We start from the raw sequence: 26,680 nt of genomic DNA on the forward strand, positions 1-26,680 counted from the left end.
AACCCCCCTTAAGGTAGAAATGCTCATTTAAATATTGTATAAATTGTGTCTGAAGAAATTTCTTCCATGAACTCTGGTATTGTTTAGTGGGTATACATGGGCAATCCTCTCTCTTCCCTGTCTTTTCAGTTTAGAGGGCTTTTGCTTTATAAGACATTTTTACTAGTCTTCACAAGGTATACTCCAATCTGGCTAAAAACTTGTCCCAATAAATATTTTAAGTTGTAAATTCCCTTTCTCAGACACATCTACTTAACTGGCTGTTTACTCCCCAAATCTGCCTTTCTCTTTTGAACCCTTGTCTATGATGGGTATTGGTGAGGAAGAGACCAACTCTGCCCCAGGTCTTCAGTTTTTTGGCCAAAACTGTCAGTTTTTATTGTGTTTTCTAGGTTTCTTCTGGCAGCATCTTATGTGCTCACACGAATCACCAAAAATGAGTAGTAGTCATCTAGCTTTTGACAAGTCTTGGGAAGTTCTCAGCCCCATCTTATATACATGTGGCAGCTGGCAGACACAGTGAGTAAAGTGCTGGACCTGGAGTCAGGAAGAACTGAGTACAAATCCAGCCTCTAACATTTATTAGCTGTGTAAGCTTTGACAAGTCACTTAACCTGTCTGCCTCAGTTTCCTTTTCTATAAAATGGGGATAATAATAGTGTTTACTTCCCATGGTTGACACAACTTTTTTGCAAAAGACAGAGCAGGTAATGGTATACAGTAGTTCATCTGAAAAAATATTTGAGGGTTTTAGTAGACCACAGGCTTAATATTCTTGACGACTCAATAAAAACACTATACTCACATGAGCAACAAGATAACAGACTAGACATTTTTCCCAATTCCCATGACTTCTCAAACCTGTCCAAAATACAGATTATGTGCCAAACATAAAGTAACTTCAGCCGTTTCCGTGGTCTAGGACAATTCAATATCCAAAAGAAGGTAAAAATAAAACCCAGAATTAAACAAAAACAAAACCCAAACCCTAAAAACTCAAGCTCGCTGACTCTGAGCTCACTTAGCACCTTTCCTTCAGCTCTCATTTTTTTTTTTTTAATTTTTTTTTTTTGGCTGGGCAATGGGGGTTAAGTGACTTGCCCAGGGTCACACAGCTAGTAAGTCAAGTGTCTGAGGCCGGATTTGAACTCAGGTACTCCTGAATCCAAGGCCGGTTCTTTATCCACTGCGCCACCTAGCCGCCCCTCAGCTCTCATTTTACTGGAAGCAAGGCTGTACTATCCAACCCAAGGACATGACTCTCCACCCAAGTCCTGCCTCCCTCTCTTCAGTGCTGTGGAGACCCTGGCTTCAGGCTGTGGCAGTTTCTTCAGGCCACCTTGGCCATAGCCCTTAAGAAACAAAAGCCTGCAACCTGGAAGTACCAGTGCTGCAAAGCTCTGAGAACAGGCTCTGAATGGCTGGTGCAGAGCCAGAAAACTGAAGAACAGAGGTCACCAGGTCAGGACACCATGCACATAGGGAGCTATGCAGCATTCCACTAGGCCTGAGGAAAAGAGCATAATACCCAGCTGTGGCCAGTTTTGACCATCCAAAAGTTGTGGCAGAGACCTTGGCTGATGAGCTGTGAATTGCCCAGTGTTGGAGGAGGCTGAGATACTTTGTGATCCAGCCCCTAAGGAAACCACAATCAGAGGGGAAGGAATCAGGAAGTAAATATAAGCAAAATGAAGGAGAAAAAAGACTGAAAAAAAGTAGTAAAGATTTCAGGAAGAAAACTCAAAGTCCTTGAACAGAAATAATCCAGCAGGAAAAACAGTAGCAACAGAAGGAAATATGGCCTCCAGAGCTAAATGAGCTCAAGCATCTATGGATAAACACTGCAAAATAAAGGAAAATGATTCAATACTTGATGAGAAAGAGGACCCTGTGCAAACTGAGAACTTGGAACTACAGCATGTTGTCCCTAAGTGTTTTAATAGAGAAATGAGAATTATGAGAGCAGACTTTATGTTTTGTACAGCAAAAATAATGAACAGAATAGAAAAATTTGAATCTGCAATGGCAAGCCTCATCAAAGAAACAAGAGAGAACAATAGTTTGGAAATGCAAACACAAAGAAGGGAAAGACAACCAACCTGTAACATTAAAAGAAAATATGAGGGGGCAGCTAGGTGGCGAAGTGGATAAAGCACCAGCCCTGGATTCAGGAGGACCTGAGTTCAAATCCAGCCTCAGACACTTGACACTAGCTGTGTGACCCTGGGCAAGTCACTTAACCCCAATTGCCTCACTAAAAAAAAAAAAAAAAAGAAAATATGAGGGGGCAGCTAGGTGGCGAAGTGGATAAAGCACCGGCCCTGGATTCAGGAGGACCTGAGTTCAAATCCAGCCTCAGACACTTGACACTTACTAGCTGTGCGACCTTGGGCAAGTCACTTAACCCCCACTGCCCCGCCCAAAAAAAAAAAAGAAAGAAAGAAAGAAAGAAAATATGTTCACTATGTAAGCAAAATGTACTGATATTGGAGACAGGATGCATAGGAACAACCTAGAGATTATAGGTCTCCCAGAAGAACATGATGGGACCAAAACCCTTAACATCATAAGGAAGGAAATAGTAGAACAGAAATGCCTAGAGCTTCTGAACATAGACAATGAAATTCCAATGGAAAGAATTCACAGATGGCCTCCAGAAAAACCCCAAAGACTTCAAACTCTAAGATACGTAGTGGTTAAATTTAATAATTCACTTCAGAAACAAGTTCTCCAAGCCATTAGGAGAAAGACATTCAAATGCATCAGAATAGTAGAAGACAATTCTGCCCTCACTAGTAAAAAAGAGAAGGGAATGCAGGAATGCATTCTAAAAAACAGCGGTGCTGAGGATGCAGTCCAAGGTGACATATCCTACAAATCTAAGCTTAATCATATAGGACAAAAGATGGATGTTCAGTAATAAGGAATCATTTGCAACATTTTTAGAATGAAAACTAGAACTGAAGAGATTATTTGCTTCTCAAACACTCCAAACAACAGAGATGCAGGAGGGGTGAAAAAAATGCAGTAGGTGAGGACAGCAGCAGCAGCAGACTGACAACAGAAAGACCAGTAAGAGACTTCTCTTTAACTGTACACAAGGAGAGAGGGGTGAAGACAGAACTCTGGTAGAGGTAATAGTGAAGAGGTAGACAAGGGGAATAATAGATAGAACTTGCTGACACCTTTCTTCCAGGTGAACTACATTACAACAAAGGAGAGTGCCCTGTGGTTTTCCCTCACACACTATAAATTGGAAAAAATGACAAAAAAGTGGCAACAATCAATGTTGTGGAATGACAGGCAAACTCATACACTCTTGGTATAGATGTGAAATGGCACAACCATATTGGAAAGCCTTTGGAATTATGCAAATGAAATGACTAAAATATATACCCTCTGAACCACTTATCCATTACTGGGCTTATACTCCAAGGAAGTCATCAATAAGAAGATATTTATGCCAACACTCTTTTTGATAGAAAAGAGTTGGAAACAAAAGAATACTACTGTATTGTAAGAAATGATGTATGTGATGAATCCAGAGAAACCTGGAAAAATCTATGTCAACAGATGCAGAGTGGAGTAAGCAGAGGCAAGAAAACAGTATACACAATAATTACAATGTAAATGGAAAGAACAACATCACACCAAAAATTAAAAATGAATATAACAAAGTTATAAAGATCAAGCAGGACTCCAATGAAGATATCAGAGAACACTCCTAATCTACCCCTTAGTGGAGTCAAGAAGCCCTGGGTTCACATCCTGCCTGACACTGACTACATGTGTCATCCTGGGCAAGTCCTTTAATCTCTTACCTGCCTCAGTTTCCTAATCCCTACAATGGGGATAAATAATAAAACCTACCTCACAGGGTTGTTGTGAGGGTCTAATAAGATAACATGTAATACTCTTTATAAACTTTAAATCACTATGTAAATACTAGCTATTATTATTAAAGGGTAAAATAATTTACTGATTAGGAGTTTTTACATGGCTCCCAGAGCAGGGATAATGAACACTGTCACATATTCATACTGACATTGTACAGGCATACAAACATTATAACATAATGCTATTCACACTAGTACAGAGTATCAGTGAAAACGGGCTGCTTATTCAGTGAAATCTAAAACACAGAGGACAAGGCCCTTGTGCCGCAGATCTGTGAAGGTACAGAATGAGGACACGATCTCCCTGCCATTTTGAGGTCACACACCAGAGAACACAGGAAAGAATGAGAAAACAGACACATCTGTCAAGTCTTCCAAACAGAGCTGGGGACATCTGTAGTTACTGCCACCATTTCCTTCCAGCACAACTTGGAAAAAAAAAAGGATGCAAAAATAGAAATAGTACACTCAACTATTAGCATTTGAGACAAAATTGAATGTAGCAACCTACAGAATTACTGACGTAGAAGAGGAAATGGTTTTCATAGGGAAGATATCTCAGACGGACATTGTGCCAGCTAACTAGAGATGTTCCCATCATCCAGGTCATCAATAATTCTTTTACTAGGAAAGCAGAAAGCACAGATTAGAGAGAAGATTAAATAAAACAATTGAGACCAACTGCAGTCCTGGCAGAGAGATAAAAGATGTTGTCACTGGAATTTCTCACTTAACCATGAAAATTATCTAACCCATATTAGACTTATAGAGGTAAACTGATTAAGTGGGAGCAGCTAGGCGGCATAGTGCATAGAGTGCCAGGCCTGGAGTCAGGTAGACTAATCTTCCTGAGTTCAAATCTCTCCTCAGGTACTCACTAGCTGTGTGACCCTGGGCAAGTCACTTTAACCCTGTTTGCCTCAGCTTCCTCATCTGTCAAATGAGCTGGAGAAGGAAATGGAAAACCACTCCAGTATCTCTGCCAAGAAAACCCCAAATGGGGTCACAAGGAGTCAGACACAACTGAAAAATGACTGAACAACAACAAAAGGCTGGATAAGTACAGAATAGGCAAGAATTTTAACAATGAGAGTGACTAATGTGAGCAGGGAATAAATCATAATGCTGGCAGTAAAGAGAAGCATGAGATTCCAAGCCAAGAAATCAACTTTGTTTTCCGTCAGTGTCCCCTCTACTCCACACATACGCTGCATCCCCCCCCCCCAGTTGAGAATTCATTCAGTTCTGCAGATGCTTACCATAACAGTATCTGTCAAATAAAATATTTGCTAGACTGTCCTAGATTAAGCATTAGCAGTACTGAAATGACTTCTGGAAAAATAATAACTTGAAAATGGAGATATATTAGGTTCTTATTGTTGGTGGTATATTTAAAAAATAATAACTTAATATAATAGTGTGGTAGTGCATAGCTTTACTTGACACACTGTGTGAAAACTAACTGGATGAAGCTGCGCACAGGATAGGAAACTGTGCATGTGTTAATTCTATACGGATTAATAGCTCATTTATTCACTTAATAAATACTTCAGGGCTATTTTGTAGTGCTACAGAGGTGTGTAAGAAATAGTCCCTCCCTCCAGGAGCTTATGTTCTAATAGAGATAGCACAGATAACTATAATACACGCCATTATATAATTAATGTTGCATGATTGGTGCAAATAATAATTGCTGCAGCAGTTGAGAGGAGGCAAAGAGTAGTTCTGGCTAATAAAAGTGGCATTTGACCAGCTCTTGAGATATGGGTAGGTTTTCAACAGACAGAGATGGGGAGAACAGAATTCTAGGCAGAAAAGACACAAAGAAAGATATGGTTTTTTATAACTTATAAATACATAAAAATTTATTTAAATTTGAGATGTTTTTAATTTTGAATTGGGGAGTGACTTGGCTAAAGTAGAGTTTTCAGAAGATTAATCTGGCTGCAGCACATAGGATGGATTGGAAAAGGGAAAAGATTAGAGGTAGAAAGACTAATTCCTTAGGACAAGTCCCAAAGTGATGTCCCTTAACTAATTCAGTCACTTGAGGGGAAGGTCAGCCCTCCTTTAATGACTCTTAGGAGGCTGGTTTCAGTGAAATGGGAATTTCTTAAGCGGGTATTTAGTGGCAGACTTGATGATACATATGTTGCAAGTAAACACTCTAGCCCTGTCCTGGGAGCTTTGAAAGCACTTATATCTTCTGGCTCTATAGACCCCTATAGAGAGCTACATGCTCCAGGATCACAACTGGGAGTTGTAAAAGCCAAGAGAGGTTACTGTGTTCTTTCAGGCTCCAGGACAGCTGAAATCCCTTCTTATAGCACTTCTTTTATGCACATTGGGATATGAGATTATAATGACTGACTGTGCTTTTGTTATGTTGGCTGCTGAGGTCCTACAGAGATCTATAGTAACTAGGGGACAGGGTTACCTGGCTGAATGCATGCCTCCTTCCACCCCAGCTATATTGCTCCTAGGGCAGAAAGGACTTTTCTGAAGACCTTACTGAGAGAGGTGAGGAGAGATACTTTACAAAGATACCAGCCACTGCACATAATTCAGGTAGGCTTGTAGTGGCTTCCTTCAGAACAGGAACAGTTATAGCCTTGGCAAAGAAAGGTTGGGACTGCAGAGAATTCCTTCTTCTGATAAAGATAACATATATGCCCAATGACTATAATTCTTTCCAGCAGTTGAATGAAAGGGACTGTACCTTGAAAATAGCAGGCACTAAAAAAATAGCTACTGAACTGGGTGGTAGATACATTTGCCAAGGACATGGTGATGGTTTCATTCACAGGGTGCTGAACGAATGACAGCTTGCTAGGGACTTGGTAGGGAGTATTTATACTTCAGAGAGCGATTGGATTAGATGATCTAATGTAAAGATTCTAGGAAGAAAAATGTTGTATATATATAATAGATGATCATATTTATTGACCATGACCATAAAGGAAGGGGTAAAGTTGGAAAGGAGAGGAAGGAAGGCTGCCAACTGTCTGTATTAAGCATAGGCAACCCATGTCTGTAGTGTCTTATCTTCAATCAGTTAGCAAGCATTCACTACATATCTGACACTAAGTTAAATGTTGAGGATACAGAAAGAAAACTCGGTCCTTTCTCTCAAAGAGCTCATATTTTAATGGGAGAGAAATCATGCAAACAACGATTTACATACAAGACAAACGCAGGTGTACATGGGAGGTGATGTCTGAGGGAAGGCATAACTGTAGGGGAAGGGGGGCAAAGCAAAGACAGGGAAAGTGGTCTGAGCTGTCTTAAAGGAAGCCTGGAGGTGAAGGGAAGGAGGGAGGGCACCTCAGAGTTAAGGGACGAAGAGTCAGGAAATGGGGCATTGCTTTAGGATACATGAAGAAGAGTCAAAGAATGGGAAGGAGAGAAAATAGCCTTTCGAGCAGGGCTATTACAAGCTCTGGAACAATTTCACTCAAGCTAGAAGCATTTCTGCAGGGGACAAGTTCTGGTCTGTGTTACATTGTTTTACGATAGGCCAGAGTGGCCGTCAAGCATGCCAAGTGCTCGCTGAAATACCAATCAAGCTGAGGAAGGAGAACAGAGCCCCAGCTGTCCAGGACAGGCTCCAAAGGCAGGCCAACACTGTAAGCATTCTCTGACTTCCCATCCCTCAGGGCCAGCTGATGATAATACAATCATGCTTGCTGCTTACAAGACCTAAAGTCAGAGAGAAGGAATGTGGCTTCTTTTGCCACAGAGGGAATGAAAGGCATTTTTGAAGGCAATTAACCATAGGTAAGTTACAGAGGGAATCTCCATTAAGAATAAAAAGATTATAGTAGGAAAAATTGATGAATACTCACTGAAGTAACTTGGTACAGATACTGTGACATTTCCTAGAGGGATTCCCTCAAACTGGTGGTTTTTTCTAAGCCACATTATTCCTCAGCTGAGGAAATGGGTTTTATAGGCTGTCATAGGGGCAACTTCTCTGATCACTTTCCTCTTCTATTACAGGCTGAAGATGTTGTTTTATGTTCCTACAAGCAGGAGACATCTAAGCTATGAAAGTAATTTAATGCCTCATTGTGTCCTGGAGGTAGCCATGAGTCCCCAAAGGCTATCCCAGCGAGGTATGAGTTAGGGCAGGTTTTCAGCATAGAACTGGTGATTGAAGGTCTGTTGCCTGAGGCCTGGTGTAGCTTATCACTTTTAGATTATCTACTAGTTGTAGAAGGGTTTGGCCAAGGCAACTCATGAAATAAATAAAAATATAAAATAACCCTCAGTCCTTATAATCAAAACTTCCAAGTCCCTTTCTCCCCATTATTTCTGGTGACTAAGCAATCTTTTTTTCCTTACAAGAACTTTGTGAAATAGTTAGAAAAGGTATTTGAAAGATTTTTAAAAACAGATTTACCAATTTATAGATTTTTATTAGAAGGATTTGGTTGGATCACTGGATTGGAATCCAAGGTTTCTGTTTTCTTCAGTAATCCTGCCATTCTACCCAACTGGCTTCCTGGGCCTTCATATCCTCACTCTAAGATTAATATGTAATTATTTCCCCCTGAAAGTGCTTAAAAAAAAAAAAGTTTTTCTTAAATCTCAAAACATACCGTAGTATCCACAGGCTTCAGGACCTTCTGTGAGGGAATATGCTTTGGGCCAGGCTCTTCAGCTGATACAAACACACATCCTTCAGCACCCAAGGTAATGATTACTATATTGCAACCCCTTTCTATCAGCACTGATCCAGCCTTTCCAGCTGCTGCAGGGCTACTAACTGTAAGCCCAGTTAAAATCTCAGCCTAGAAATCAAACAGGAAAGTAAAGTCATTAACAAGTAATTCATGCCAATTTATCCGAAGGCGTTTTATTAGAAAAATGTTTCTCTTCCTTTTAATTGATTTGATTTTGAGACTCCCTACAAAAGTAAAGGGATTACCTTGTAGATCATGGGTGAGAACAAATGACATTTATATAGTCCTTTAAGTTTTACAAAATACTTTCTATGCATAATCATGATAGTAGTAACTGATAATTACACAGCACTTTAAAGTTTTTACAGTACACATATACAAATATACAGAATTCCAATAACCTTAGGCAGTTTTAAGTTTTAATAGCTTAAGGCTTTTGGAATACCCTTTATATTCTCCTACTTGAATCTCACAGCTCTGTGACATGAGTAGACACTATAGAGATTATTATTCCCTTCTTATGGATGATGAAGCTGAGAAGTAGTTACGTGATCTATCCCAGATCATGTGGCCAGTAAGTGTCAGATGGAATGTGTACCCAGATATTCCTGTGTTTTATATAGGGGGGGTCCTTTTATGGGGTGGGAAGCTGTACTAGATGATCTCTAGCACCTTTCAGCTCTAAAATCCCATGATTCCGTGAGGACTAGATGCTTGCGGCTTACCGAACGAATTTGTTCGGAGTTCAGAAATCACACTAATTGGGATGGGGAGATTTCTTTAGGATCATTTCAGTTTTTATGGAAAACTATGAGAAGAGAAAAACAAGACTGGAGAATTTAGGATGGGAGGGAGGAATTCCCATCTACAAGTATGAAGAAACCATGTGGATTCTTGGTGTTATATTAGGTCAGGGCCATGCTATAGGTGGGGCACATATTCTCACATAGGCTGGGGATGGTAGCCAAACACTTATTCTAAGCCTGCAACTGTTTAATTAAGGCTTTAACATATTCCCAGCATATAGGGAAGAAATTAAGTCCTAGGTTAAGTACCAGGAGGACTTGGATATATTTCTGGTATTGGCTGGGTACATTATGATTTTGGAAAAAAATATTATTTAACTATTTATCAAGTTATAGTAGCAAAGGGGGTGAAAGATGTTCCTGTGAAGTTTCCTTTCAAATCAACCAACCAACCAATCAATCAACAAGCATTTATTAAGCATCTACTATGGCTTACATCCAGAAGCATCAGGTTTTGTCCCTTTCTCCTAGCTCCACCTTAAGGTATAAAACTGCCTTACTGGTCTTTGCTTGGGTGGCACCAGCAGTCACTGAGTTTATATCACAATAATGAGAGTTTGTACACTCAAGCTGGCTTTTGAATTCGGCCTTTAAAATGAAGAGATATATCAAGAAGCAGACACAGATGAGCAGCTCATCTATGGCTAACAAGGATATATGAAAACTCAGAGGTGGCCACAGACACAGAAATACTGGGTGTGGGTGGACCTGGAGAGAAACCTGAATATGTATAAACATGTGTACCTAGAGGCTGATGACAGAATGTTCAGTTTATGCAGCTCAAAAGAATGGGAAGAACTGGCATGTCAGGGAACTTCACATACAATGAGAAGCCACTGGCACCTCTAAAGTATGATGGGTCATATGAACGGTAAAGGTCTATAAGAAAGGCAGGCTACAAAGAGGAAAAGCAGGTAATGTAAAAATGCTGGGGAGGGAGGGGGCAGGGTAACAACTGTAAACCAGCAGAGATGAGGAGGCTGCTTCTGATAAGCAGAAGGAGGTCAGGTGATCCTGAGGGGGTCCAGGCAATGAAAGTGTCGATTGCTGAGGCTCATGACCACTAGTAGGACTGGTCCCAGCTTAGAATCATGGGTGAAGAAAGTGATCTTCCCTGATAGGTAGAGCTGGCCTCATCACAAAGCTAGTGAGTGAATCTGCCTCAAGCAAGTTCAATGTGAAACCGAATTATGCCCACAATGATTGGTTGATTCCTTCCAAGGTTCTTATCACTTCCACATCACTGATCAGTTCTTGTCGCTCAGGATAAAGCCCATTCCTATATACTTGTTTGATTCCTCTATTTCCTGGGAGACGAAATTATAAATAAGGGAAGTAAAGAATCATAAATCAACACCTATTTATTAAGCACCTAAGTATATTAGGTATTAAACTTGTACAAGTTTCTCTGCTGGGTGCTGGGGATACAATGATATAACCAAAAGCCTGGGGGCAGCTAGGTATTGCAGTAGATAAAGCACTGGCCTTGGATTCAGGAGGACCTTAGTTCAAGTCCGGCCTCAGACACTTGACACTAGCTGTGTGACCCTGGGCAAGTCACTTAACCCTCATCATTACCCTGAGCAAAAAAAACCCCAAACAAAACAAAAAACAAAAAATCCTCAATAATATCAACACTAAGCTTAGCAAACCTTTATTAGGTGCCTACTACATTCTAAGCACTGTGCTAGATGCTGTGGATACAAAGATAAAAATGAAGTATTACCTGATCAAAGGGAGAGAAATATGAACAGAGAAAAGCAACTAAATAATAAATATAAGGTAGTTACAAAATAATTTTGGAGGTAGAGAAGAACATCTGGGGAGAACATGACAGGCCTCCTCTAGGTGACATCTGAGTAGATGAGCTTTGGCAGATGAGAGGAGAAAGTACATTGTAGACCTATGCAAAGTAATAAAGACAGTAGATGGAATGTAATATATGGGGAGCATTAAGTACACTAGGCTAGCTGAAAGAAAGCAGGTGTGAAGGAGAGTGATGTGCAAAATAATTTAGAAAGGTAAGCAGCCAGGCACCAGATTGTGAAGGGCTTTAAAAGGCAAACACAGGAGTTTGCATTTTATTCTCGAGGCAAAAGGAAGCTGATGGAGCTTTCCGAGCAAAATAACACAGTCAGATTTGTGCTTTAGAAATGTTAGTTTTGTATATAGATATATAGATATATAGATATAACCTATATCAGATTACCTGCTGTCTAGGGGAGGGGGGGGGAGAAAAATCTGAAATTGTAAAGCTTGTATAAACAAAAGTTGAGAACTATCTTTACATGTAAAGGAAAAAATAAAATACCTTATATGTAAAATAAAAAAATAATAATAATAAAAAAGAAATGTTAGTTTGGCAGATGTGTGGAGCCTAGATTAGCGATGGGAAACAGTGTTGGCAGAGACCAATTATGAGGGAATATAATAGTTCAGGCAATAGGTAATGAGGGATCAGGTTGGAGGCAGAATTGGTAGGATCTAGGGACTGGATATAAAGGGTAAGGTAGAGAGAAGAGTCAAGGATAACTCTGGGGTTGTGAGCTAAAATGACACAAAGGATAGAACTATACTCTCACGAAATAGGGAAGTTAGGAAGAGGGAGAAGTTTTGTAGGAAGGACAGTGAGTTCTGTTGTGGATGTGTTAAGTTTAAGATGCCTATGGAACCATCCAGCTGAAAATATTCAAAAAATAGTTGGTGATACAGAACTGGGTCTAGGAAAGAGAGCAGATCTAAGAATTATCAACAGAAATCATGGTTAGATTCATGGGAGTTAATAAGATCGCTGGGAAAAAGCATAGAGAAGAAGTTCTAGGATGTGGCCCTAGAGTACACTGGGGCAGATGGGCTATGACATGGATGTCATGAAAATCTGGAGATGGGAGTATCTAGCAGGAAATGAAGATCAAAAGAGGAAAATGCTACAGAGAGGTCAAGTAGAATGAAGACTGAGAAATGGTCATTGGATTTGTCAATGAATAAATTAATTGGTAGGAAGATAGGTTGTATTGGGGTTGGGAAATGATGGCAATCAGTACAGACAGCTTTTTCTAGGAGTTTGATTGTGAAAGGAGCAGAAATATAGACTGACTGTTTGAGACAATAGCAGGATCAAGTGAAAGTATTTTTTTTTTTTTAAGAATGAGGGAGGGGCAGCTAGGTGGCACAGTAGATAAAGCACCAGCCTTGGATTCAGGAGGACCTGAGTTCAAATCTGGTCTCAGACACTTGGCACTTACTAGCTGTGTGACCCCAGGCAAGTCACTTAACCCTCATTGCCCTACAAAAAAAAAAAAAAAGAATGCGAGAGATCTAGTGACCTGGGGTGGGGGCAGTGAGGAACAGCCACTAGGATCTGGACAGTATGTGTTATGTATTGGGATGGAATTCAAACTCAGGAAGGTTTTTGTCTAAAAGGTAGCAGAATTTATTTTTTTATTTAAAAATGCCCAGTAAATGGAAGATCTAAATAGATTTATAGATATTTTGATTGAGGATTTAGATAGCATCTATTCGTATCTCATTAAATCATCACAACAATGCTAAGAAATAGGTGTTGCTATCTCCACTTACAGCTAAGAAATTTACTTCCAACTTTGGCCCAGAAATGAACAAAGGGATCAAATGACTGAGTGACCACACAACTTAGCTCTATCCCTGTACTTTATTCCTGAAGACAAAGGTCTTTCTGGTTGTGACAGAGAGATCATGCCCTCTTGCTATATTACCTCACTTTCGTTGCAGCAGAACACATCTGAGATTGTATAGAACTGGGCATCAAGGTCAGCTGTGGCAGGAGCAGGATTAAACACGGTCTTCACTGAAACAGAATGAAAAGATTGTGTAGTGGCTGGCATTTGGATACTACACATTTTAAAACAAGCATCAGGGAATACCTTGAAATAGCATCTTTTTGCTCCTCTTAATTTTTCCTTCATTTAAGAAATCTGAGGAAACACTTGAAGAAGCAGGCAGTGAGCAAAGAGAGTCATCATGGTTTCATCCAGAAGTGGTCATGCCAGACTCACCTCATTTCCTTTTCTGTACAGGGTTACTAGCCTGGTGAGAATAGGGGGATGCTGTAGAAATATGTAAAGGGGACCAACCCTTAGAAACAAAGTTTACCTAGATTTCAGCAAAGCATCTGGAAGTTGAATTCAACCAACATTCATTAAAGTTCTTTGAGGTGCTGGACATGGTGCTGGTTTCTGGGGATGCAAAGCTCACAATAAAATATTTCTGGGGCTCTAGGAACTTACAGGAAGGCATTCTAACTGAGGGGACACAACAGGTTCACAGAAGTATATAATCTAAGGTAATGTGAGGAGGAGAGTGAGGTATTGCCTAAACTGTTCCTCAGTGGTATTTAAGGAACATGACAGGAGGGTATTTAAGGAACATTTAGGCCTGGGGAATGGTTTATGGACATCAAAGAAAGCAGGAGATTGGGAAATAAGGTTACATGAAGCTTACCCGGTCTTAGAACTGGCTGAATGACTATGCTCAAAGAATAGTTACTTGATGTAAGTCTGAATGGAGATCTCTTGTAGAATGCCCCAGGGATCCATCTCTCCATAGCTTTGTGTTTTTTAATCTCCCACCCCGACCCCCGCAATGACTTGGATGAAGGCATAGATGAGATGCTTATTACCTTGGTGGTAATTCAAAGCTAGGCGGAGCAGCTAACATAATGGGTGACAGAATCAGAATCCAAAATAAATCTCAATAGACTGGAATGGTAGGCCAAATTGAATTAGATGTGATAGATATGAAGCCCTAAACTTGAGTTCAACATATGAACTTCACAAATACAAGATGGAAGAAATATCCCTAGATATTAGCTCGTGTGGAAAAGATTTGGGGGTTGGAGTGGATTGCCAGCTTGATAAATTGACTGGGATACAGTAACCAAAAATGTTAATATGGTCTTAGGCTGTATTAAAAGAGGTATAACATCCAGAATGAGAAAGGGATTAGTTCCCTTTTATGTGCTGTCTTCCCTCATTAGAACAAAAGCTTCTTGAGGGCAGGGACTGTTTCGCTGGCTTATATATGTGTTCTCAGCACTTAGCACCGAGCCTGGCACAAAGTAAACACTCAGTGATATCTATCTACTAAAGCGGGAGAAGAGGAGGTAAAGTACTAATCAAGAGCCCACTTGGGAGAAAAAAATGCCATCCATGAAGTCCCCAAACCTAAAAATATTCCCAAATATACAAAGATAAACTGCACGAAAAATAAAGACGACTTAAAAAAAAAAAATCTGAAATTTTGAAAATAAACCTTCTGTTGCAAAAAAGGTTTGGAACTTTTACAGATTTAAATGAGAACGACTCTGTAGCTTCTGAAGGTGTTTATCAAATGGTGACTGTGCCGTTACCATACACGTTTATGTGACAAGATTCACTTCCAGATTCTCTGAGCTAAAATAACATCACCAGAAACTGTTTATGTTGGGCTGCTTCAGTGGTGATTCAAGTCAGTGCTGGCATTAGGCCTGGGAACTGGGCTGAGGGTTTGTATTGGGGGACATCTGACATGCTAGTTTTTAGAGCTCTGTGACTGGTACTGAGCCAGATGGCTCGGTTTTCACCATATTTGTAAAGTTCCCTAACATTTGCTAAAACTAAAAGACAAATGTAAAGCCAAGTGCATATAAGAAGGCACAGTAGTTTGCTGTGAAAAATTGTTAAAGAGATCAAAATCAAAATAAAGTTGCCTCTTAAAAAAGCTAATTTTAAGCTAGCATGAGAGAGATGTTTTCATAGAAAGAATGACAAATGTGTAAAATTACCTCCGCTCTTGCGGGCCATTGTCAGGGCTTCCAGAGAAGTAGCTGGAGATATTTCTAGCTGGCAGATAATTACTTTGGCTCTGCTAATGATATCAGCTGCCTTCCTCAGGTCATCAGAATTCAACAGCATGTTTGCTCCGGCCACGATGACGATAATATTCTGTCCTAGAAAGATATTTCTGGGTGCTTATTTAAGTTACAAAAACAAGTATCACGGAATCTTTGAGTTGGAAGGGACTTCAGAGGACGTCTAATATACTCCATCCCTGAATAAGAATCTATTCTACAATGTATTGACAAGCTTTTATTTCAAGACCTCCAAATGGGACCACTTCCCAAGGCAGTCATATAATTCCAATTACTACGGTCACATTAAGCCTAAATTTTAAGTTTTTGCAACTTTCACCCCTTAATCCAAATTCTGATCTCCAATGAGGACAATTAAGGTCAAATAGAACAAATGTAATCTGCCTTTCATATGGCAGGCAGGCAGTCCTTTAATACTTTAAGTCATTTGTTATGTTCTCCATAAGTCTTCTCTTTTCTAGGCTAGACTTATTCTGTTCCTTCAACCAAGCTTTGTTTGACATGATCTCAAAGTCTGTCGCCATCTTGTCTGCCCTCCTCTGGACACTCTCTAGCTTACTAATGTTGTTTCTTAAATGTGGTGCCATTACTTTACTTGTGATCCAGCCAGGGCAAAGGGTAGTAGGATTACCACCTTCATATTTCCAGAAGCTGTGCCTCTCTCAACATAGCCTAAAACTGCATTAGCTTTCCTGGCTGCCAGTTTCCATTGGTTGCATTATGGTAAACCTACTAAAGACCCTTTTTTCAGATGAACCACAATCCAGTTAGGCTTCCTCATCTTATATTTGTAAAAGTTTTTTTTTTTTAAACCTAATTGTAAGACTTTATGTTTAGCTTTATTAAATTTCATCTTTATAGAATCAGGACAACAGAATTTTCCATTTTATTATATTCTGCCCAATGTTCTAGCCTGTGATAACCATTCTTTTGAATCCTGCTTTCTGGTGTTAACTATCCTTTTAAGCTTAGTGTCATTCACACATTTAATAAGTCACTGATAAAAAAAAGGTTAACTAGCACAGGACTAAGTAGAGATCAATAGAACCCTCTATAGGAGTCCACCTTCTAAATGGCTTTATCTTGTAATCTTAGAACACCCATGAGCAAAGAATTTTTGGATGCTAAATGATATAGAAAGTGAAGCAACTGGATTAGATAAATTCTCTGGTCCTTTGCAGCTCTAAATCTATGATCCTATTAAATGTATCAATTCTCTTTCCAAGAAGGGTAACTTTGGTAACAACAATTTTTTTTAGTCTTTGCAAATCATATTTTGATCACTTTCAATTCTGATAAAATAGTAAGTTACTTATCAGTGTTATTTAGCAATACTTTATTAGGTTCATATGTCAATGAATGCATTATGATTTTGTTGTCATGGGAACTCTATCCACCAAAGAAGATCAGAATCTGAATATAAGTTAGCAGATACATCTCTAAGAGTTGCCTAAGGCTTAGAGAGAGATTAAGTGACTTGTCTATAGTCATATAGTCAGTTGAGTGTCAGAGGAAGGATTTGAACCCAGGTCTTCCTGACTCTACGTATAGGACTCTATCCACTATACCAAACTAACTATACTGAAATTACAGAAGAACAATAATAACTTACATTCACATAGCACTACATCATTATTCAGCACGATGTAGAGGATTTGTGGAAGGACATGAACAAGAATTACACAGGATAGATGAGATGGGGTGGATATACTGCAATCTGAAATGGCAGAAGGAGGACCCACATCAATGAAGTATTGAAATAAATATCTGGGTATAAAATACCCAAGCTTCAGAACAACCTTGTGAGGCAAGAAAGGCAAGAATAGTTATCCCCCTTTTTACAGATGAGATAACGGAGATATGGTGTGACTTAGCTGAAAAAATGTGGGTCTGGAGTCAAGTGACCTGGGCTCAGCTATGTGACCATGGACAACCTGTCTGAGCCTCAGTTTCCTCATCTATAAAATGGAAAAAAGAATGTTCGAAGTATGTATGCCACAGAGAACTTTGTCTATTATGTGCCATGTGCAAGTTTCCATGCTAAGTGTTAAGAATACAATAATGACATATGACACAATTCCTGCCTTTAAGGAACTTGTAATCTAAAGGGAAATATGACATGTATGCCAATAACCATAACACAAGGCAGAAGATGAGAAGTTTAAAGGAAAAATCTAAACAAAAGGGGAAAAAAATCTTGAGAACAGAGAGATTACTTTTAGCTGGGGTGATGAGGGAAGGCTTCATATGCAGGGAATTATATCTGAGTTCGGTCTTCAAAAAATGGAGGTGTTTCAACAAGTAGAGGTGGGGATGGATAGATGTGGGGCAGGGTAAGCAAAACACAAAGGAGAGAGGGGAGAACAAGAACAGGACAGTGAATGGCTTATTAGGACGGAGAGAGGTATGAGATAAAACTGGAAAAGAAGGCTAGAGTCTAATTGTGGTAGGGATTATACTTAATTCAGTAAGCAGGGGAGAACAGCTAAAATTAAGTATGCCTATGGGGAATGTTGTTTTGAAATAATATATACAATGCTTCTTTATTTTTCTTATTTTATTTTGGGTGGGGGGGATAAAGGGGAGGATAAAGGGACAGATGATGGTAAGGAAAGAGGTTGGGTTTGTGGTAAGGGCCTTGGAAACCCAAACATAGACTTCACTACTGTTGGTAAAAGTAGGAGCAAATTTCAATGAAACACATCATCAGTGACCTATGTGAAGTCAGTTTGTGTGTACAAACAAATGAGGCATCAATCATGGCAGAGTTTTGTATTACAAAAAGTGTATAATTTGAAATATGTTTAAAAGTATTTAATAGATGTTAAGTTGTATCTGATACTAAAAGAATCCAGTGCCAATGACAATGCTTAATAATATTACAACTTCAGAATTATCCCTGTCTATATGATCTTAGGCGAGGGAGAAGTGGGACATTGAAACCTGGCCCATTTAGTGAGCTTGGATCCACTATCATATGACACAAGAGCCTGCACCAAAGATGCTCCTGGTGCCTGGCCAGGGGGCTTCTCTGTAGAGATGAATGCAGTAAATCATAGAGGCTGTTCTTATTGCTGGCTGATTTGTCTATAAAAAATGTGGCCTAAAAATAACTTTGAACAAACTCTAACCAGTCACCTGACAAACACATGGTGCTGGTTGAAAAAGAGGATGAAGAATGGATCAGCATAAACCCTTCTCTACTATCAGAAAAATAACTCAAAGTATATCCTCTGGGGTCATAACATCACCTTCAAATGCAAAAACCAGCACTATTATCTCAGAGTTAGGATAATCTCTGAGGTCCCTTCCACTTTTTCCATTCTGTGACTCTAGAAAGAAAAAGAAGGCAAGTGTATATAGAAACAGAGACAGTACTGAGACTACCCTGTATACACACACGTTCCTTATTTTTACACACATGTTCATGTCAAAGTAGAGGTATATGTGTATGCATATACATACATAGTTTTTCTAGGTTTTATGTATGTATAAGTACGAATAGCACATTTAGAATCAGAGGACAAAGGTTCAAATTCTAACTCTGTTATTTGCTACCTTGGCCAAATCACTTAATTCCTTTGGGCTTTAGTTTCTTCTGTAAAATTTAATCTGAAGTATAAGAGGGTTGGATCAGATCCTTTTAAGGTCCCTACTTTTCTAAATCTCTGGTCCTTTGAATTTGTAGCTATCAATAACATAGAAGAAGAGGTATTAGACAAAGAATTTGCTATAGTTGGTAGCCATAATTATTCAAAATAAAATTTAAGGTGGATAATGGTATATTCATTCTTAAATGCGAGAATATAATGGAAGCCAATCTTTCTACTGTCACAATATGGAGAACTCCTAGTCAATTCTGTAAGTTTTAGCTTACCAAATCCAAGCAAAAACTGAAATCAGGAGAAAGAATTTAACGGAAGGAAATATAACAAGCTTAATTTTTCAGACGATAAATTTTCAAAAATGTAAGCTTTTGTAAAATTTAGATGTGAATAGAGAAATTTATAGTTTGGTCACTATTCAAATATGGGACTCAAATGAACACAAAAGACAAGTTAAAAGCAAATAGATCCTGCTCTGCACTCAGGGGATGTTCAAAAGCTATTATGTGTGAAATTGTTTTCCTTGCATCTATTTTTATTCATCATATTTCATAAAATAGCTTTAATGTTTAACTGCTTTTATAGACCAATATGAATCCAGGCTTATATGAAGAGAACAACTGGATACAAAAGGATAAAAAGTTGGCAGGATGAGAATAAATTGCAGGTTAGGGCAAAAGTGATGCCTTCTTTTATAGTTTTGGAAAGAAAATATTCTATTATAAAATGGTGCTTTTAGACAAGAAATAACTACCTTCATTATTGACAATTATTGAAGCAGCTCCTGTAGAAGCATCTTTGGTCTGATACATAAATTCTGAAAGAGAAGAAATATTAGAAAATAGAAGGTAGAACACAACACGCATTATATACTTTGACAAAGTAACAACAAAGAAGTGAATAAAAACTTCAATTCATCAAACATTTATTAATCACTTATTCTGTTCCAGGCAATGATTATATTAGGTAGTTGGGCTATAAATGCAAAACCAAAACAGTTCCTTCCATAACAAGCTTACATTAAATTAAAAAGCATTTATTTGTACCTACAAAGTAAAAAAAGAGGAAGCAATGGAGTCTATATTCTGATGAATTCTTTCTTAGCAGTGGTCATACATTTCATAGCCTTTATAGATAATGTAATGACATTTTCCTTTTTAAAAAAAGTTTGTTTAAAAATTTAACACTGTAAATCAGTACAAATATACATATGTGATTACAATTTACATCTAAATTAATTTCAATGAATAAAATATCATAAGAGTATTTCAGTCATTGCATTCCCTTTGAGTCCCCATCAAAAGTTTTTGTCCATTCATTCTCATTTTCTTTTCTTCATAGGATTGTAGTTAGTGAGTCTACAGATATACTCCTTTCTTTTAGTTCTGCCTTTTTTTTTAAACTTAGAATTATTTCATACAGGTTTTTCTGGATTTCTTTGTATTCTTTGTATTACATTAAAATACCATAATTTATTTAACCATTGTCCTATTCTTGGCCATTTAAGTTGTTTCCAACATTTCATAAATGTGTATTATGCTCCTTTGGAAATTTTTGCACAATGTTTTTTTGCTTTTTATAACACTTTCAGGGGTTTATTCTCTAAAATGATATTATTAGGTTAAAGGTTATGATTTTTTTTTTGTAGATTTTATTTAATTTCCACATTGCTTTCTCAAAAGATTCTAAAATTTTGCAGTTCTACCAGAAATGGATCTATCTTTTTCCCCACAATAATGCCAGCTCTGAATTTTGTTACTTTTTATTATTTTTGCCAATTTGATGGACGTGAGTTGGTCTCTTAAAATTGTTTTAATTTGCATCTCAAATGTTACTAGTGAAAGTAAGCATTTTTCTAAGCAATTTGTGTTTTTTCTTTTGAAAATTGCAAATTTACATCTTTTGTCCATTTATCTGTTGTGGTCTGGGAGTTAACATTGTGACTGACTTAATAGTCCTTCATATATTTCAGATGGTATTTCAAAACACATATTTGCTATAAAAATTTACCAATCTCATGTTTCTTATATTCCATTTAGTTCCTTCCAGTTAATTATAATCCTTTCTATGATGGAGAAAAATGTTAATTTTAATGCAACAAAACATATTTATCTATCCTCAATAATTCTTTACATTTGTTGAATTAAAAAAAATTAATCATTACAATCTTGGTATTTCATTCAATTTTCTTTTTTTTTTAAATTTAAATTTCTTATCCATTTGGAAATTAATGGAACATATGAAATTAGATATGAATCTAAATCCTTTCCCACTACATTGACAGCCAATTTCCTCAAATAAATTTATTTATTTATATATATTTTTTTGGTGATGCAATTGGGGTTAAGTGACTTGCTCAGGGTCACACAGCTTAGTAAGTGTTAAGTGTCTGAGGCCGGATTTGAACTCAGGTACTTCTGATTCCAGGGCTGGTGCTCTATTTACTGTGCCATCTAGCTGCCCTTTCAAATAAATTTATTAAAAAATAATCAAATATTAATTTTTAAATGCTAATTTATACACTAAATTTTTGCTGTCTGGTATATTTATTCTATTCCATCAAACTATTTCCCTAATTTTTTTGTGTAGTCATTGTTTTGAGTATAACTGCTTTGTATCTATTAAAGTCTGGGCATGTAAGACCCGCCCCCCCAATATCGTCTTTTCTTTTCTAAATCACTTCTCTTTTTTTCTTTCATTTACTGACAAGACTTGAAATAAGAGACAGGTAAGATGTCAAAACTAAAAAGCATTCTTGTTTCCATTCTTATAAACCTTCCACAAAAATTCATGGTATGTGAAGCTATGCTAAGGTGAAGCATGGGTGGCAGCATAATGTCACATGATGTCACAGAAAGAAGACTGAACAAAATTAAGAGAGTTGGGTTTTAATGATAATCCTACTACTAACTAAATGTGTGACTTTGGATGAGCTGCTCCATCTCTAAAGGCCTGTTTTTTTGTTCTGTAAAATGAGGGAAATGTACTAGATGTGTTTTGTATAACACACACATATGTGCACACCCTTGTATATGCATGTTCATACATATACATGTGTGTCTGTGTGTATAGAATATGTTCTGTGATCTGGGGTTATGTGTTCATTGGTCTGGGGAATTCTCAATGAGGAAATTGACACCAACAATATAGATAAGCATCAAACTAGGGGTATACAATTTTTTAGAAAACTGTCCTACGATTTATGTTCTTAGATGCCTGGGGTCTTAAGAAGTTAACTTGCCAAGTATTGGAATATGTGTCAGAGGCTGGGCTTAAACCCAGGACTTCAAGATTTTCAGGCTTAATTTAAAAAAAAAATTTTTTTTTTTTTGGTGAGGCAATTGAGGTTAAGTGACTTGCCCAGTGTCACAGAGCTAGTACATGTAGAGTGTCTAAGGCTGGATTTGAACTCAGGTCCTCCTGAATCCAGGGCTGGTGCTCTATCCATTGTGCCACCTAGCTGCGCCCCCCCCCCCCCCCCGCCCCAGGCTGATTTTTGATCCTGTCTCTTGATTAATATGTAGCAGGCACCTGATGAATGTTTATTGAATGGAACTTCTTTGAACTAAGTTCTTTTCCAGCTCTACCTTTTCTGAATTAATCCACTTATATCCTAAATGTCTTTTAGGTCACACACTCTTATTTTCTCTGCTACCTCAGTTTGAAGCCAGGCTACCTAATAAAACTGTAATAACCTGTTTTTGCTTCACTTCTATTGGAAGAAGTGATCATTAAAGAATTAAATTACACAAACTAGGCTTAACAAGATACTGAGGGAGAAAAAAATCTTTGGCCAACAGAGAATAATGCAATAAATCTTTTTATAGCCAACTTTCCCCCCCTCTCATAACCAGAACAAAGAAAATGATTTTTTAAACTTTAAAAGATGAAATTTTACCTGTAGAAATATCATTCCGTTTTAAGTTTTCCATATAATCACTGCCAAAAGAATCTTTGCCAACCTGTACCAAAGAAATGATGAACATTAGAGCTTTTACATTTAGCAAAATGCTATGATGTAGTTTTTAGAAAAATTAACATTTAAAAAGGGCATATCTGCACTATACTTTATAAACATGAACTAATTAATCCTCTTAATGTAAGATGCTAGACTTGATATTTTAGCCCAGAGAATTACACTATGAATTAATGTTCTAGTTACTTCCTACCTAAAATGAAAAAGACTTCATGACTATCTGAAGTGTTGCCATGTGAAAGATGGATTAGACTTAATCAGCTTGGTCCAAAAGAATAAAGCTCGATGGAAGTTACAGGGAAAGCAAATTTTGATCTAATATAATGGAAAACGTCCAGTTAGAACTGTCCAGTAACGTAATAAGTTGTAGTGAGCTTCATCATTGGCCATACTTAGAGGCATGATGGACTGACTACTTATCCAGAAATGAAAGTTCTTGAAGGACTGGACACCTGATCTTAGATTTTGGAAGAAGAAAAAGACTTTGAAATGGGGAGGTAAGGGGGAGGGGTAATTCATTTAGTTAGTAAGCATTTATTAAATGTTTATGATTTGTTAGGCATCCCTGAGCCCTGGGGATACAAAGAAAGGGGGAAAAAAGTCTGTCCTTAGGAAACATACATTTGAATGGGGAAGACAACAGATAAATAAGGTATTTACAAGATGTACACAGAGTAGATAAAAGTAGTTTGAAAGGGGAAGGAATTAGCATCTGGAGGAAACAGAAAAGGCCTTCTGTAGAAGGTAAGATTTGAGGAAGGCAGGGAAACTAAAAGGCAGAGGGAACAGAGTATTCTAGGCATGTGATACATTAAACCCAGGAACATGGCATCCTTTTTGAGGAGCTGCAAGTAGGCAGGTGTATCTGGATTGTAGGGTACATGGGGAAGAGAAAAGAGTAAGAATGCTGGAAAGGCGAGAAGGGGCTAGGTTATGAAGAGCTTTTTGAATTCCAAGACAGCATTATATTTGATTCTGGAGGTAACAGTGACTCACCAGTGCTCATGGAGCAGGAGAAGTGATATGATTAGAACCATACTTTAGAAAAATCACATTGGCAGCTGAGTAGATGATGGAGTGGAGTAGGGAGAGACTTGAGACAGGGAGAATAGTTAGAAGGCTACTAAAATAAAATAGTCTGTGGGAAAGGCAATGAGGTTCTAAACTAGGGTTATGAATGTATTAATAGAGAATGGGACACACATGAGAGATGCTATGAAGATGCCAAATTGATAAGGCTTAGCAATGGATTGGATATAATAGATGAGTGATAGAGAGGAATCCAAGAAGACACCCAGGATACAAGCCTGGGTGATTGGAAAGATGGTGGTATTTTCACCAGTAATAGGAAAACTGGGAAGAATTTTTTTTTTTTGGAAAATATAATTATCTTCTGGACATACTACTTAGTTTGAGTTATCTCCAGGACACTCAGTTTTGGATGAAAAAGAGGCAGCTGGAGATATGTGACTATAGGTCAGCAGAGGGACAAGAAATGGATATATAGATCTCAAAATCATTTGCAAAGAGATGAAATTTGAACCTATGGAAGGCTACAAGGTCATCAAGTAAGACAGTATGGAGAAAAAAGAAATGAGGTCCCAGGACAAAACTGAAAGGGACACCCAGATTAGTAGGCATTACATGGATGAAGAACCAGCAAAGCAGACTTAGAAGAAGCAGTTGGATAGGAAAACCAAGAGAGAATAATGTCACAAAAATCTAGAGGGGAGAGGGTATACTGAAGGATGTTATTAAGTGTCAAAAAGAATTCAAGGAAACTTGATTAAGAAAAGGCCACTAGATTTGCCAAGAGGTCATTGGTAACTTTGAAGAAGACAGTTACAGCTGAATGATGAAGCTGAAAAACAGTATATAAGAGTTTTAGAAGAGAGTACAAGGACAGGAAATAGAGGAACCTATATACCTTTCTCAGGAAGTTTAATCATGGAGAAGAGATATAGGATACTTAGTAGGGATATTTAGGTTGACTTTATTATTATTATTGTTATTAAGAATGGGGGAGATGGGGCAGCTAGGTGGTGCAGTGGATAGAGTACCGGCCCTGGAGTCAGGAGGACCTGAGTTCAAATCCGACCTCAGACACTTAACACTTACTAGCTGTGTGACCCTGGGCAAGTCACTTAACCCCAATTGCCTCACTTAAAAAAAAACAAAAACAAGAATGGGGGAGACAAGGGCATCAGAGATGGAACCAGTAGACAGGGAGGGATTGATGATAAGAGTGATTATGACACTGGGATCAATCTGGTAGAGAAGGGAGTAGGGAATGGGTTCAAGGATGCAAGTAGAAACATGGCAAGGAGAAAGGCCACCTTAAAATTTTTAATTGTAATTTCCAATTAATAACCACTTGATTAATTTCTTTCCCTTCTATCCCTCTACCCTAATTTAAAAGAAAAAGAAAATCCTTGTAACAAAAATGGATAGTCAAGGAAAGCAAATTCCCGCACTATCTCATTCAGCATGTTGAATCCATCCCCTATCTGAATGGAGGTGAACAGCATAGATCATCATCAGCACTCTGAAATTATGGCTATTACACTGATCAGAAAGCTTAAGTCTTCGTTTCTCTCTACAATGCTATTGTACAAATTGTTCAATGACCCTTTCAAACAAGGGTTTGGTCATGAATTCTTTCCCTAACCATAGTTTTGAAAAGAAATTTCTTCTTTGTTTATCTAACTTGTTTATGATGTGAGAAGGATTACTTCTTTATCTGAGATCAGAGTAAAGGAGACAGAAGTTAATTATGGAGTAGGCATTACAGAGGTCACAGTGGAAGGGACAGGGAGATCTGATGTAGCACACTGAGGGCATAGGCTGAAAGTGGGCAGGAGTGAGGGAGTTGAGCTGAAGATGGTGATGGGGTTTGCACACTGACAGCACGGGGTTTGTGATCACTGGAATGGGGCAAATTTAAGGGAACAGGAGTATGCTAACCAATGAGAACATAAGTGGTTCAAGTGAACTTCAGGAATGGGGAGTAACCTGCACAAATGCATAGAGGTTTTTGTTAGAGAGGCTAGGGATTATGGATGTGGAATGTAGCATATGGTGACAGAAGTAATCACCTTGTCAGTTGGTTTTGATTAACTTCAGCTCAATGGGGATGGACACATACTTTGGCCTCTTACTAAAGGCTCTTAGTTAGTCCTTTGGCCCTCATGGGGGTAGGTGAAGGCGTGTGTGCTGCTGAGAGTCTCTGACTGAATATGTACTTTTTTGCAAGGCAATGAAGGTTAAGTGACTTGCCCAGGGTCACACAGCTAGTAAGTGTCAAGTGTCTGAGGCCAGATTTGAACTCAGGTCCTCCTGAATCCAGGACGTGTTTTATCCATTGCACCACCTAGGTGCCCCCATAATTAATGCTTAACAAATCCATCCATCCATCCATCCATCTATCCATCCTTTCCTTCCTTTGTTCCTGTGCTAAGTGCTGGAGAGCCAAAAAAGGGAAAAAAAATTTGCCCTCAAGAGCCCTACATTTTAAAAGGTGAGAGATGCATGTACATGCAAATAACATGCGAGCATATAAATAACTAGGCATACATAAGATATATAGAGTACATGGAAGGTAATCTCAGAGGGAAATCTCACTGGCAACTGGGGCCGGGGAAAAGGCCTCTTGTAGAAAGTGTGATTTGATGTAAAAACAAAAAGCATCAATAAAACTTATTTTTATAAACAAGCAAAACCCCAAATGTATGGCAGCAAATAGATAATATGTCCAATCAGGGGAATAGCTAGTAGTCTGGTATGTAGCCTGGGTAAAGGAGATTAATGTGAGATAAAGATGGAAAG

At 38.3% G+C, this 26,680-nt stretch overlaps 2 protein-coding genes across 2 annotated transcripts in view; one reads left to right on the plus strand and one right to left on the minus strand.

Moving 5' to 3' along the window:
- The window catches only part of RBKS (ribokinase), a 119,420-nt gene that overhangs the window by 34,069 nt on the left and 58,671 nt on the right, over positions 1-26,680 (minus strand). The window contains exons 3-7 of the mRNA XM_043984332.1: positions 22,778-22,841; positions 19,634-19,696; positions 15,188-15,352; positions 13,122-13,213; positions 8,498-8,689 (exon numbers count right to left, since the gene is read on the minus strand). Coding sequence (XP_043840267.1) covers positions 8,498-8,689; positions 13,122-13,213; positions 15,188-15,352; positions 19,634-19,696; positions 22,778-22,841 — 576 coding nt within the window. The remainder of the gene's footprint in view (positions 1-8,497; positions 8,690-13,121; positions 13,214-15,187; positions 15,353-19,633; positions 19,697-22,777; positions 22,842-26,680) is intronic.
- The window catches only part of BABAM2 (BRISC and BRCA1 A complex member 2), a 584,671-nt gene that overhangs the window by 7,943 nt on the left and 550,048 nt on the right, over positions 1-26,680 (plus strand). The gene's annotated exons all lie outside the window — the stretch shown is intronic.

The sequence above is a fragment of the Dromiciops gliroides genome, chromosome 2 (genome assembly GCF_019393635.1).
Source record: "Dromiciops gliroides isolate mDroGli1 chromosome 2, mDroGli1.pri, whole genome shotgun sequence".
Lineage (NCBI taxonomy): Eukaryota > Metazoa > Chordata > Mammalia > Microbiotheria > Microbiotheriidae > Dromiciops > Dromiciops gliroides.